General features: G+C 43.7%; 1 protein-coding gene across 2 annotated transcripts in view; it reads left to right on the top strand.

The window, feature by feature from the left end:
* Positions 1–4,026: 4,026 nt before the first annotated feature.
* The window catches only part of pias4b (protein inhibitor of activated STAT, 4b), a 25,050-nt gene continuing 14,086 nt past the window's right edge, over positions 4,027–14,990 (top strand). For both annotated transcript variants that reach the window (XM_023976825.2, XM_023976824.2), the window contains exons 1-9: positions 4,027–4,682; positions 5,757–5,957; positions 6,121–6,454; positions 6,723–6,807; positions 7,400–7,441; positions 7,614–7,704; positions 7,796–7,897; positions 8,032–8,137; positions 8,270–8,343. In XM_023976825.2, coding sequence (XP_023832593.1) covers positions 4,656–4,682; positions 5,757–5,957; positions 6,121–6,454; positions 6,723–6,807; positions 7,400–7,441; positions 7,614–7,704; positions 7,796–7,897; positions 8,032–8,137; positions 8,270–8,343 — 1,062 coding nt within the window. In that variant the 5' untranslated portion in view covers positions 4,027–4,655. The remainder of the gene's footprint in view (positions 4,683–5,756; positions 5,958–6,120; positions 6,455–6,722; positions 6,808–7,399; positions 7,442–7,613; positions 7,705–7,795; positions 7,898–8,031; positions 8,138–8,269; positions 8,344–14,990) is intronic.

Raw genomic sequence — 14,990 nt, 5'->3', positions numbered from 1 at the left:
AGGTGTGATTGGACCATGTTAGTTTGTTGGTGATGTGGACACCAAGGAACTTGAAGCTCTCAACCTGCTCCACTTCAGCCCCGTTGATGAGAATGGGGGCGTGCTCGGACATCTTTTTCCTGTAGTCCACAATCATCTACTTTGTCTTGACCATGTGGAGGGAGAGGTTGTTGTCCTGGCACCACACGACCAGGTCTTTGACCTCCTCCCTATAGGCTGTCTCGTCATTGTCAGTGATCAGGCCTGCCACTGTTGTGTCATCGGCAAACTTAATGATGGTGTTGAAGTCGTGCCTGGCCGTGCAGTCATGGGTGAACAGGGAGTACAGGAGGGGACTGAGTACGCACCCCTGAGGGGCCTCTGTGTGGAGGATCAGCGTGGCAGATGTGTTGTTACCTATCCTTACCACCTGTTGGCGGCCCGTCAGGAAGTCCAGGATCCAGTTGCAGAGGGAGGTGTTTAGTCCCAGGGTCCTTAGCTTAGTGATGAGCTTTGAGGGCAATATGGTGTTGAACGCTGAGTTGTGGTCAATGAATAGCATTCTCACATAGGTGTTCCTTTTGTCCAGGTGTGAAAGGGCAGTGTGGAGTGCAATAGAGATTGCACCATCTGTGGATCTGTTGGGGCGGTATGCAAATTGGAGTGGGTCTAGGGTTTCTGGGATAATGGTGTTGATGTGAGCCATGACAAGCCTTTCAAAGCACTTCATGGCTACACACGTGAGTGCTACGGGTCGGTAGTCATTTCGGCAGGTTACCTTTGTGTTCTTGGGCACAGGGACTATAGTGGTCTGCTTAAAACATGTTGRTAATACAGACTCAGACAGGGAGAGGTTGAAAATGTTGTGAAGACACTTGTCAGTTGGTAATCCGTCTGGCCCTGCAGCTTTGTGAATGTTGACCTGTTTAAAGGCCTTACTCACATCAGCTGCAGAGAGTGTGATCACACAGTCTTCCGGAACAGCTGGTGCTCTCATGCATGTTTCAGTGTTATTTGCCTCGAAGCGAGCATAGAAGTAGTTTAGCTTGTCTGGTAGGCTTGTGTCACTGGGCAGCTCTCGGCTGTGCTTCCCGTTGTAGTCTGTAATGGTTTGCAAGCCCTGCCACATCCAACTAGTGTCAGAGCCAGCGTAGTACAATTCGATGTTAGTCCTGTATTGACGCTTTGCCTGTTTGATGGTTCATCAGAGGGCATAGCGAAATTTCTTATAAGCTTCCGGGTTAGAGTCCCGCTCCTTGAAAGCAGCAGCTCTAGCCTTTAGCTCAGTGCGGATGTTGCCTGTAATCCATGGCTTCTGGTTGGGGTATGTGCGTACAGTCACTGTGGGGACGACGATGTTGATGCACTTATTGATGAAGCCAAAACCTGATGTGGTGTACTCCTCAATGCCATCGGAAGAATCCCGGAACATATTCCAGTCTGTGCTAGCAAAACAGTCCTGTAGCTTAGCATCTGCTTCATCTGACCACTTTTTTATTGATCGAGTCACTGGTGCTTCCTGCTTTAACTTTTGTCTTGAAGCAGGAATCAGGAGGCTAGAATTATGGTCAGATTAGCCAAATAGAGGGTGAGGGAGAGCTTTGTATGCGTCTCTGTGTGTGGAGTAAAGGTGGTCTAGAGTTTTTTTCCCTCTGGTTGCACATTTAACATGCTGATAGAAATTTTGTAAAACAGATTTAAGTTTCCCTGCATTAAAGTCCCCAGCTACTAGGAGCGTTGCCTCTGGGTGAGCGTTTTCCTGTTTGCTTATGGCGGAATACAGCTCATTCAATGTGGTCTTAGTGCCAGACTCTGTCTGTGGTGTTATGTAAACAGCTACGAAAAATACAGATGAAAACTCTCTAGGTAGATAGTGTGGTCTACAGCTTATCTTGAGATACTCTACCTCAGGTGAGCAATAGCTTGAGACTTCCTTAGATATCGTGCACCAGCTGTTATTTACAAAAATACATAGTCCACTGGCCCTTGTCTTACCAGACGCCGCTGTTCTATCCTGCCAGTACAGCGTATAACCAGCCAGCTGTATGTTGATAGTATCGTCGTTCAGCCACGACTCAGTAAAGCATAAGATTTTACAGTTTTGAATGTCCTGGTGGTAGTTTAATCTTACGCGTAGATCATCTATTTTATTTTTCAAAGATTGCACGTTTGCTAGCAGAATGGAAGGAAGTGGGGGTTTATTCGATCGCCTATGAATTCTCAGAAGGCAGCCCGCCCTTTGGACCCTTCTTCTCCGCCTTCTCTTCATACAAATCACGAGGATCTGGGCATATTCCCGGGAGAGCAGTATATCATTCACGTCGTGCTCGTCAGACTCATTAAAGGGAAAAAGGATTCTGCCAGTCCGTGGTGAGTAATCGCAGTCCTGATGTCCACAAGTTAWTTTTCGGTCATAAGAGATGGTAGCGACAACATTATGTACAAATAAGTAAAAACAATTAGTTACAAACAACRCAGAGAAACAAACAAAAAAACACAATTGGTTGGGGACACGTAAAACGTCAGCCTTCTTCTCCGGCGCCATGTTAAACAGTTTTTTTAAACAATATTTTTTGTACCCTTCCCAAGAACTGTGCCTCGACACAATCCTGTCTTGGAACTCTATGGACAATACCTTCGCCCTCATGGCTTGGTTTTTGCTCTGACATGCATTGTCAACTGTGGGACCTTATATAGCCAGGTGTAGCCTTTCCAAATCATGTTCAATCAATTGAATTTACCACAGGTGGACTCCCATCAAGTTGTGTAAACATCTCAAGGATGATCAATGGAAACAGGATTCACCTGATCTTAATTTCGAGTGTAATAGTGAAGGTTCTGAATACTTATGTAAATAAGGTATTTCTGTTTTTTATTTTTTATTAATTTTTTAAAAATCGAAAAACCTGTTTTCACTTTATCATTATGGGGTGTTGTGTGTAGATTGCTGAGGATTTTATTTATTTAATCCACTTTATAATAAGGCTAGGCTGTAACATAACAAAATGTTGAAAAAGTCAATGGGTCTGAATACTTTCCAAAGGCACTGATATATATAAAAATGATACAAATATTTTTCAATGTGATGAGAAGTTCCTTGTCTTCTGTAGTCTACTGAGGGTAGATGACAAAAATATGGGTTAATGAAATGGTTTATAGAGATTGTTTATGATGGAAATCGTTAAGGCGCAATCAGCCACTTCGTTTATAATGACCTGGCGCCATCTAGTGGTTTCTAACGACCCACTGACTAATGCTGCTGAAAGGAGCAAAGCTTTTCATTTTTAACATGAATATGTTATTCTGAACATTCATTAATATAATCACAGAGTGTACATTGACATTTACAACATTGAAATGACATGAGATTACAGATCCAATCAACCATGTCATTTAAATTTTGCAAGCACCAATGGCTTGATGATTAAATAAAAATATGCTTATTTTGATTACGTAAACAGAACTATTTTAATAGGGCCTACAGGCAATCTAACGTGTATGCAGAACATTTATGTTAGCCTATATATAATATGTATATTCCAAATGTGCTGACCAGTCTAACATTACATTTTTTAAATGTAACCTATTTAACTAGGCAAGTCAGTTAAAGAACAAATTCTTATTTACAATGACGGCCTACCGGGGAACAGTGGGTTAACTGCCTTGACGGTAGACCGTCATTGTAAATAAGAATTTGTTCTTAACTGACTTGCCTAGTTCAAATAAAGGTTACATTTAAAAACGACAAATGTTTACCTTGTCAGCTCGGGGATTCGATCCAGCAACCTTTTGGTTACCGGCCCAACGCTCTAAACACTAGGCTACGCGTTTGACAATTTATAGTGAAGTATATTAGTCATGCCCATAATTATTTCAAAATATAAACAATACATTCATATTCATACATATTAATAATTACATTCATATTCACATCTCGGGAACTCGGAACTAGTGGTGCTTTCACGACAACTGGGAACTCGGACAAATACGAGGTCAAATCATGACGTCAGTGATTTTCAGGTCGGACAGTCGGAGCACTGGAAAGAGGCCTAAATTCCCGAGCTGGAATTCCGAGTTGGATGACCGTTCAAAACGATTTCTCAGTCGCAGCTCGTTTTTTCCCCCGACTTCTCAGTTGTCTTGAACGCTCTGGTGTCGGAAGTCGGAGAACGCGGCATAGGATATCTCCGACCCCCGACCCCCGACTTCAGTGCGTTCAAGACAACTGTGAACTCGGTGAAAAAACGAGCTCGATTTGAAAAATCATTTTTAACGGTCATCCAACTCGGAATTACAAGTCGGAAACTCGTGCTTCATCCATTGTATGCCAGCAGGTCAAACGAACGACTAAAATAAACGAGTCACTCTGAGAAACGAATCATGGCTCTCGAGTCAACTGCACATCATGGTTGATGCATGCAACTTCTGCAGCAGAATGCAGCCCGCATCGCGAGGACTCCGCCACGTTATCTGCCCAGGCGTTGCTGACGCCAGCCAGATCTTAGAACACCTGGATGGTTGATGCAAGCAACTTCTGAGCAGGGGAACACAACCAACATCTCGACCGACCTTGACACACATGGCGAGCCAATCAATCAAGTGCACCTGATGTGTTGATTTACCGTTCATTTTTCTGATCTGTCGGTGTCACTCTTCTAATCTTAAAGTAATTTCAAATGGCTGGGGACATAGCAGAAGCAATTGTAAGTAACATTTGGCATTCAGTCAATAAATGCTCTAGATAAACAAGCAGTGCTCATGGTAGTCTGATTAATCAGGYTGTAATACACTTAATTCGGTATATACAGCCTGAGACGTGTGCAAAATTGTGTAAATGTTCCTTACAAGYCAGAATGATTAAATTAAATGTAAACTTCCTATACAGGTTGTCTGTGCGGTTTGTCCTTCTGCTGATTAAAATTTGAGACAAAATATCCACAGGAAAGTATTATTTACCAGACTTTTTAGAGAGATGTAGGTATATGGTTAGGTAACAAGGTAAAATTCGTTTTATATTGGATTCTCTCGTTAATATCTATTGAACCAAACATGCCTAGACAATGGAAATAGTATATTCTGAATCAAGGGAGGATGGAGAACAATCCACACCTTMATTTTTTTATTGAAATCCGAATATCGAATGTAAAATGAGTTCTCAGCCAAACATAACCATATGCCTACATATGGTCTTAAATTTAGAGCAGCAGAAGGACAAAACCCACAGACGTGTAGAGTACAYTTTAAATGTAATTGTATTCAACATTCTGACTTGTAAGAAACATTTACACGATTTGGGGATTTTCAGGCTGTATATATCAATTAATTGTGTATTACAGCCTGATTAATCAGACTACGGTCGTGGAAACACGTGAAAATTATTTAGATTAGTATGAAGTGGGGTTAGCAAGTCACATTTCAGAGTTTCCTAGTTCCGACTACCACGTGAATGTGGCAAGAGGCCTGAGTTCCCCACTTGGAATTCCGAGTTAGATGACCGTTAAACGATTTTTCCCAGTCTAAGCTCCTTATTTTTATAATTTTTTGATGGGGGAGTTCCCACAGTTGTCTTGAACACTCAGAAGTTGGTGTTTCTGAGTTCTAACTAATTTTGAACAAGGCATTTGGCTGCTTGATTGACAACTAGTCAACAAACACACCCTGCTGTGATACTGACGTTAATAGAATACAATTTGGTGCGCTGTTCTGCAGTGTTCGTTTAAGAGTCACCTTGCAATCAGTAGAATCAGTTTCATTTAGTGCCTCTGTCTCTCCTGTAGAGGTTGTTGGCGCATCTCCGTGTCACAGAGCTACGTTCTCTAATGGCTGCCATGGGCCAGACCAAGAGTGGTCTGAAGTCCAATCTGCTGGTGAGGGCTGTGGGGGTTATACAGACCCAGTGCAATCCCCACCTGCTCACAGTCGTGCGCCAGCTCTACCAGGAACGCTACTCCGACCAGATAGTTCCTGGCAGCAGACCGGTGAGTCAGACATGGAATTTTCCTCCAATATAGATCAGGAATTCCTGTTTTTCTCTCACCTTAGGAGAAACGGGAATACTGCTGTTTATAGTCTGCCTGTCTCAAAATTGTGTTGCTGGCAGTGTAATGATTTGATATTTTCTGACAATCTCATGCCAACTAGACGACTCGTGGAAGCCACCAGGAGGAGCAGACCGTGGCGCCGGCGGAGGAGCCATCACACAACCCCACACAGCACATAAACAATCTGACACACAACCCCACACAGCACATAAGCAATCTGACACACGACCCCACACAGCACATAAGCAATTTGACACACGACCCCACACAGCACATAAGCAATCTGACACACGACCCCACACAGCACATAAGCAATCTGACACACGACCCCACACAGCACATAAACAATCTGACACACGACCCCAGGTTGTTCCAGATGGTACCCCTTCCCTTTTACCAAGCCCTGGGGACAGTCCTACCCCCCACACAACTGGGTAGGTTGACCTTATTGTTTCCTTAGTGAAACTTGAATATTTATCTCTTAATCTTGGGGCTGGATTGAGGTTTGTGATTGTTTGACATGACAGTTTCTCTTCTCCCACTGATGTTGTCTGTGGGAGAATCTAAATTGCATACTCCTCGCCTCATCTCTCCTCGCCTTCTCCAATGGGTTTTGAGAAAGTCCGAGACTTTTTCACATCCAATGTGTTTTGCGATGGAGGCGAGGAGTATGCAATTGAGATTCTCCCTGTGTCCATCCAGTGGGCTCTTTCTTTTCCGACATGCAAAACCAGGAGTTCATCCTCATGCTGACGCCAAAGCAAGTGGAGCAGAACAGAAACTGCAAGTCAGCACATTTTCTTACTACACAGGGTGCATTTGTAAATTCACTCTGGAGTGCCACGGTGCGCTCTGGACATTCGTAAATTCAGAACTTTGTCAGATTGTCTGTTCATAAATTCCGAGCGTTTTGCTTTCTGAGCGCACACTGTACACTCTGGCCGAGGAGTAGGGTTGATTCGTGCGTTCTGACAACGGCAGTCAAGCACCCAAGCTACCTGACTAAAGTTGGCTCGCTTGCTTGCTTCTTCCAGACACAAATGAGAGAACATCTGACTCTGACCATTTTTCTCACCCTAGCAGAGCTGGTTAGGCTGTTTTCAGGTTATCCAGAGCGTTGGTCACTGTAACTGTGCTGCTGGCCACAATTTAATTACGCTTTTTTACCAAAGTTTACTGACACGGCAATATTCAACGAGTATAGAGTGTTCATAAATGAATCAGTTATCCTGAGCTCTGGCACACTCAGACGAGAGTAGATAGCCAGAGGGAATTTACGAATGCACCCACAGAATTCACTCAAACTCACCATAATATTGTTTATGTTTACAAAACTACTACCAGCACACTCATTCTGAGATCTGTGTATGTATCCACAGGGAGCTGCGACCAGGTGTGCAGAGTGTCCAGGTGGTTCTCAGGTGAGTAGGATGGAGCCTGTAGGAGCCTGCTGGTCATCACTAGAAAGGACTGGAGTACGACATTCTCTAACCACTAACCAAGAGCTTATGTACCTGCTCATCAGTTCTAATGATGTCGCCACTTCTGTCCGTTATGCCAAAGGCTGGCTGCCTGACCTCTGACCTCTTTCAGATTCTGCTTCACAGAGAGTCTTGGGTACGAGGAGGATCAATACCCACCATGCCTGTCCATCAAAGTTAATCAGAAACGCATACCCTTACCGGTAAGCACCAAAAGCTGTTAAATGTTGAACTGAGAATGTTGTGGTCTCTTCACCAATCATTCTTCACTGTCCTTCCGATGCGCTGGGACAGGAACTTCACAGACACTGTACACCCATCAACATAACCCCAGCAGTTTCTCCCGGCCTCCTCCCCTCATTTCATTTATATGTCTGGTGGAAGAGATGTTGCAAAGTAAGTAGTCTTCCCTTTTAATCTTTACTTTCATTATTATTTTAAGGATTTTGTTTTCAATTCTGTATTCTATGCATAAGGAGTGTTGTCTTGAAAATGCCTAGGCAAGATCTAGCGTGTGTGTGTTTATGTAGAGGTACTCTGTGGCTGTGTACCTGGTGAAGGTGCTGTCCCCCTCAGACCTCCTCAGTCAACTGAAGAGCCAATCAGTGGAGAGTCTGACATTCTGCAGACAGCGCAGTGAGTATGGCAACACACACAGAAGCGCACACACTATTTTTGCCTTTATTGCACACAAATACAGTGCAAAAAGACCACTGACATATTGTGTATTAGCACCCAGCTTGAGTTGATGCTCTCTGGTATTTGTAGTCCAGGAGAAGCTGCGTTTCGACCCAGAATGTGAGGTGACCACAACAGGACTACAAGTGTCCCTTATATGTCCGGTAAGAGTTAGCCACTTATCCCTCCGCTGCAAAGGGCAACAATTCCTTCAGCAGACTGAAACATAAATTGAACTGACTGACAGGAAGTTGATTATGACTGTCCAATCCATTTAATGCATTAAATGTATCGATCTATAGACAAAGGGGTGCACTTTTTGTCTTTATTCACTAATCAATTTATCATCAAGCCTTTGATTCGTGGAATCAGGTGTGTAGTGCTAGGGCAAAAACAAAAATGTGCACCCCTTTGGGTACCTAGGAACAGAATTACGAAACACTGATCTAATGGTCAAGGTTAGGCTTGGGGTTGGATAATCTGATCCTGCAGTAGATTGGTTTTAGGGTTGGATCATCTGATCCTGCAGTAGATTGGTGTTGGGGTTGGATAATCTGATTTTGCAGTAGATTGGTGTTGGATCATCTGATCCTGCAGTAGATTGGTGTTGGATCATCTGATCCTGCAGTAGATTGGTGTTGGGGTTGGATAATCTGATCCTGCAGTAGATTGGTGTTGGATCATCTGATTTTGCAGTAGATTGGTGTTGGAGAATCTGATCCTGCAGTAGATTGGTGTTGTGGATTGGAGAATCTGATCCTGCAGTAGATTGGTGTTGGATAATCTGATCCTGCAGTAGATTGGGGTTGGGGTTAGATAATCTGATCCTGCAGTAGATTGGTTTGGTTGGATAATCTGATTTTGCAGTAGATAGGTGTTGGATCAATCTGATTCCTGCAGTAGATTGGGGTTGGATAATCTGATTTTGCAGTAGATAGGTGTTGGATCATCTGATCCTGCAGTAGATTGGGGTTGGATCATCTGATCCTGCAGTAGATTGGTGTTGGATCATCTGATCCTGCAGTAGATTGGTGTTGGATCATCTGATCCTGCAGTAGATTGGGGTTGGATCATCTGATCCTGCAGTAGATTGGGGTTGGATCATCTGATCCTGCAGTAGATTGGGGTAATCACTGCCGGATAAGATGATCAACCCAATCTACTGACGGATAGATGATCCAATCCCCAATCTACTGAGCAGGATAAGATTGATCCAACACAATCTACTGCAGAGATCAGATGATCCAACACCAATCTACTGCAGAGATCAGATGATCCAACCCCAATCTACTGCAGGATCAGATGATCCAACACCTATCTACTGCAAAATCAGATTATCCAACCCAATCTACTGCAGGATCAGATGATCCAACACTATCTACTGCAAAATCAGATATAATCCAACCCCAATCTACTGCAGGATCAGATGATCCAACACCATCTCTGCAAATCGATTATCCAACCCAACAATCTACTGCAGGATCAGATTATCTAACCCCAACCCCAATCTACTGCAGGATCAGATTATCCAACACCAATCTACTGCAGGATCAGATTCTCCAACCACAACACCAATCACTGCAGGATCAGATTCTCCAACACCAATCTACTGCGGATCAGATTCCAACCCAATCTACTGCAGGATCAGATGATCCAACACAATCTACTGCAAAATCAGATGATCAACCCAATCTACTGCAGATCAGATTATCCAACCAACACCACATCTACTGCAGGTCAGATTAATCACCAACCCAACATCCAATCTACTGCAGGATCAGATGATCCAACACCAATTACTGCAGATCAGATGATCCAACACCAATCTACTGCAAAATCAGATTATCCAACCCCACACCAATCTACTGCAGATAGATGATCCAACCCTAAAACCAATCTACTGCAGGATCAGATTATCCAACCCAAGCCTAACCTTGACCATTAGATCATGTTTCGTAATTCTGTTCCTAGGTACCACAAAGGGGTGCACATTTTGTTTTTGCCCTAGCACTACACCACCTGATTCCACGAATCAAAGGCTTGATGATAAATTGATTAGTGAATAAAGAAAAAAAGTGCACCCCTTTGCTATATAGATCGATACATTTAATGCATTAAATGGATTGGACAGTCATAATCAACTTCCTGTCAGTCAGTTCAATTTATGTTTCGTCTGCTGAAGGAATTGTTGCCTTTGCAGCGGAGGGATAAGTGGCTAATCTTCGGACATATAAGGGACACTTGTAGTCCTGTTGTGGTCACCTCACATTCTGGTCGAAACGCAGCTTCTCCTGGACTACAATACCAGAGAGCATCAACTCAAGCTGGGTGCTAATACACAATATGTCAGTGGTCTTTTTGCACTGTATTTGTGTGCAATAAAGGCAAAAATAGTGTGTGGCTTCTGTGTGTGTTGCCATACTCACTGCGCTGTCTGCAGAATGTCAGACTCTCCACTGATTGGCTCTTCAGTTGACTGAGGAGGTCTGAGGGGGACAGCACCTTCACCAGGTACACAGCCACAGAGTACCTCTACATAAACACACACACGCTAGATCTTGCCTAGGCATTTTCAAGACAACACTCCTTATGCATAGAATACAGAATTGAAAACAAAATCCTTAAAATAATAATGAAAGTAAAGATTAAAAGGGAAGACTACTTACTTTGCAACATCTCTTCCACCAGACATATAAATGAAATGAGGGAGGAGGCCGGAGAAACTGCTGGGTTATGTTGATGGGTGTACAGTGCTGTGAAGTTCCTGCCCAGCGCATCGGAAGGACAGTGAAGAATGATTGTGAAGAGACCACAACATTCTCAGTTCACATTTAACAGCTTTTGGTGTTACCGTAAGGGTATGCGTTTCTGATAACTTTGATGGACAGGCATGGTGGGTATTGATCTCCTCGTACCCAAGACTCTCTGTGAAGCAGAATCTGAAAGAGGTCAGAGGTCAGGCAGCCAGCCTTTGGCATAACGGACAGAAGTGGCGACATCATTAGAACTGAGTAGCAGGTACATAAGCTCTTGGTTAGTGGTTAGAGAATGTCGTACTCAGTCCTTTCTAGTGAGACCAGCAGCTCCTACAGGCTCCATCCTACTCACCTGAGAACCACTGGACACTCTGCACACCTGGTCGCAGCTCCCTGTGGATACATACACAGATCTCAGAATGAGTGTGCTGGGTAGTTTTGTAAACATAAACAATATATGGTGAGTTTGAGTGAATTCTGTGGTGCTATTCGTAAATTCCCTCTGGCTATCTACTCTCGTCTGAGTGTGCCAGAGCTCAGGATAACTGATTCATTTATGAACACTCTATACTCGTTGAATATTGCCGTGTCAGTAAAACTTTGGTAAAAAAGCGTAATTAAATTGTGGCCAGAGCACAGTTACAGTGACCAACGCTCTGGATAACCTGAAAACAGCCTAACCAGCTCTGCTAGGGTGAGAAAAATGGTCAGAGTCAGATGTTCTCTCATTTGTGTCTGGAAGAAGCAAGCAAGCGAGCCAACTTTAGTCAGGTAGCTTGGGTGCTTGACTGCCGTTGTCAGAACGCACGAATCAACCCTACTCCTCGGCCAGAGTGTACAGTGTCGCTCAGAAAGCAAAACGCTCGGAATTTATGAACAGACATCTGACAAGTTGATTTACGAATGTCCAGAGCGCACCGTGGCACTCCAGAGTGAATTTACAAATGCACCCTGTGTAGTAAGAAATGTGTGACTTGCAGTTTCTGTTCTGCTCCACTTGCTTTGGCGTCAGCATGGGATGAACTCCTGGTTTTGCATGTCGAAAAGAAGAGGCCCACTGGATGGACACAGGGAGAATCTCAATTGCATACTCCTCGCCTCCATCGCAAAACACATTGGATGTGAAAAAGTCTCGGACTTTCTCAAAACCCATTGGAGAAGGCGAGGAGAGATGAGGCGAGGAGTATGCAATTTAGATTCTCCCACAGACAAATCAGTGGGAGAGAAACTGTCAGTCAAACAATCACAAACCTCAATCCAGCCCCAAGATTAAGAGATAAATATTCAAGTTTCACTAGGAAACAATAAGGTCAACCTACCCAGTTGTGTGGGGTAGGACTGTCCCCAGGGCTTGTAAAGGGAAGGGGTACCATCTGGAACAACCTGGGGTCGTGTGTCAGATTGTTTATGTGCTGTGTGGGTCGTGTGTCAGATTGTTATGTGCTGTGTGGGGTCTGTGTCAGATTGTTTATGTGCTGTGTGGGTCGTGTGTCAGATTGTTAGTGCTGTGTGGTGTGTTCAGATTGCTTATGTGCTGTGTGGGGTCGTGTGTCAGATTGCTTATGTGCTGTGTGGGGTGTGTGTCAATTGCTTATGTGCTGTGTGGGGTCGTGTGTCAGATTGCTTATGTGCTGTGTGGGTTGTGTGTCAGATTGTTTATGGTGCTGTGTGTGGGTTGTGTGATGGCTCCTCCGCCGGCGCACGGTCTGCTCCTCCTGGTGGCTTCCACGAGTCGTCTAGTTGGCATGAGATTGTCAGAAAATATCAAATCATTACACTGCCAGCAACACAATTTTGAGACAGGCAGACTATAAACAGCAGTATTCCGTTTCTCCTAAGGTGAGAGAAAAACAGGAATTCCTGATCTATATTGGAGGAAAATTCCATGTCTGACTCACCGGTCTGCTGCCAGGAACTATTCTGGTCGGAGTAGCGTTCCTGTAGAGCTGGCGCACGAACTGTGAGCAGGTGGGGATTGCACTGGGTCTGTATAACCCCACAGCCCTCACCAGCAGATTGGACTTCAGACCCCTTGGTCTGGCCCATGGAGCCATTAGAGAACGTAGCTCTGTGACACGGAGATGCGCCAACAACCTCTACAGGAGAGACAGAGGCACTAAATGAAACTGATTCTACTGATTGCAAGGTGACTCTTAAACGAACACTGCAGAACAGCGCACCAATTGTATTCTATTAACGTCAGTATCACAGCAGGGTGTGTTTGTTGACTAGTTGTCAATCAAGAGCCAAATGCCTTGTCAAAATTAGTTAGAACTCAGAAACACCAACTTCTGAGTGTTCAAGACAACTGTGGGAACTCCCCCATCAAAAATTATAAAAAATAAGGAGCTTAGACTGGGAAAAATCGTTTAACGGTCATCTAACTCGGAATTCCAAGTGGGGAACTCAGGCTCTTGCCACATTCACGTGGTAGTCGGAACTAGAAACTCTGAAATGTGACTTGCTAACCCCACTTCATACTAATCTAATAATTTTCACGTGTTTCCACGACCGTAGTCTGATTAATCAGGCTGTAATACACAATTAATTGATATATACAGCCTGAAAATCCCAAATCGTGTAAATGTTCTTACAAGTCAGAATGTTGAATACAATTACATTTAAATGTACTCTACACGTCTGTGGGTTTTGTCCTTCTGCTGCTCTAAATTTAAGACCATATGTAGGCATATGGTTATGTTTGGCTGAGAACTCATTTTACATTCGATATTCGGATTTCAATAAAAAAATAAGGTGTGGATTGTTCTCCATCCTCCCTTGATTCAGAATATACTATTTCCATTGTCTAGGCATGTTTGGTTCAATAGATATTAACGAGAGAATCCAATATAAAACGAATTTTACCTTGTTACCTAACCATATACCTACATCTCTCTAAAAAGTCTGGTAAATAATACTTTCCTGTGGATATTTGTCTCAAATTTTATCAGCAGAAGGACAACCGCACAGACAACCTGATAGGAAGTTTACATTTATTTAATCATTCTGCTTGTAAGGAACATTTACACAATTTTGCACACGTCTCAGGCTGTATATACGAATTAAGTGTATTACACCTGATTAATCAGACTACCATGAGCACTGCTTGTTTCTAGAGCATTTATTGACTGAATGCCAAATGTTACTTACAATTGCTTCTGCTATGTCCCAGCCATTTGAAATTACTTTACGATTAGAAGAGTGACACCGACAGATCAGAAAAATGAACGGTAAATCAACACATCAGGTGCACTTGATTGATTGGCTCGCCATGTGTGTCAAGGTCGGTCGAGATGTTGGTTGTTCCCCTGCTCAGAAGTTCTTGCATCAACCATCCAGGTGTTCTAAGATCTGGCTGGCGTCAGCAACGCCTGGGCAGATAACGTGCGGAGTCCTCGCGATGCGGGCTGCATTCTGCTGCAGAAGTGCATGCATCAACCATGATGTGCAGTTGACTCGAGAGCCATGATTCGTTTCTCAGAGTGACTCGTTTATTTTAGTCGTTCGTTTGACCTGCTGGCATACAATGGATGAAGCACGAGTTTCCGACTTGTAATTCCAGTTGGATGACCGTTAAAAATGATTTTTCTCGAGCTCGTTTTTTCACCGAGTTCACAGTTTCTTGAACGCACTGAAGTCGGGGGTCGGGGTCGGAGATATCCTATGGCCGCGTTCTCCGACTTCCGACACCAGAGCGTTCAAGACAACTGAGAAGTCGGGAAAAAACGAGCTGCGACTGAGAAATGTTTTTGAACGGTCATCCAACTCGGAATTCCAGCTCGGGATTTAGGCCTCTTTCCAGTGCTCCGACTGTCCGACCTGAAAATCACTGACGTCATGATTTGACCTCGTATTTGTCCGAGTTCCCAGTTGTCGTGAAAGCACATTGTTCCGAGTTCCACGAGATGTTGAATATGAATGTAATTATTATATGTATGAATATGAATGTATTGTTTATATTTGAATAATTATGGGCATGACTAATATACTTCACATAATTGTCAAACGCGTAGCTAGTGTTTAGAAGCGTTGGCCGTAACCAAAAGGAGTGCATT

This window comes from Salvelinus sp. IW2-2015, linkage group LG32 (assembly GCF_002910315.2).
Source record: "Salvelinus sp. IW2-2015 linkage group LG32, ASM291031v2, whole genome shotgun sequence".
NCBI classification, from domain to species: domain Eukaryota; kingdom Metazoa; phylum Chordata; class Actinopteri; order Salmoniformes; family Salmonidae; genus Salvelinus; species Salvelinus sp. IW2-2015.
This window is presented reverse-complemented; position numbering and strand designations above follow the sequence as displayed.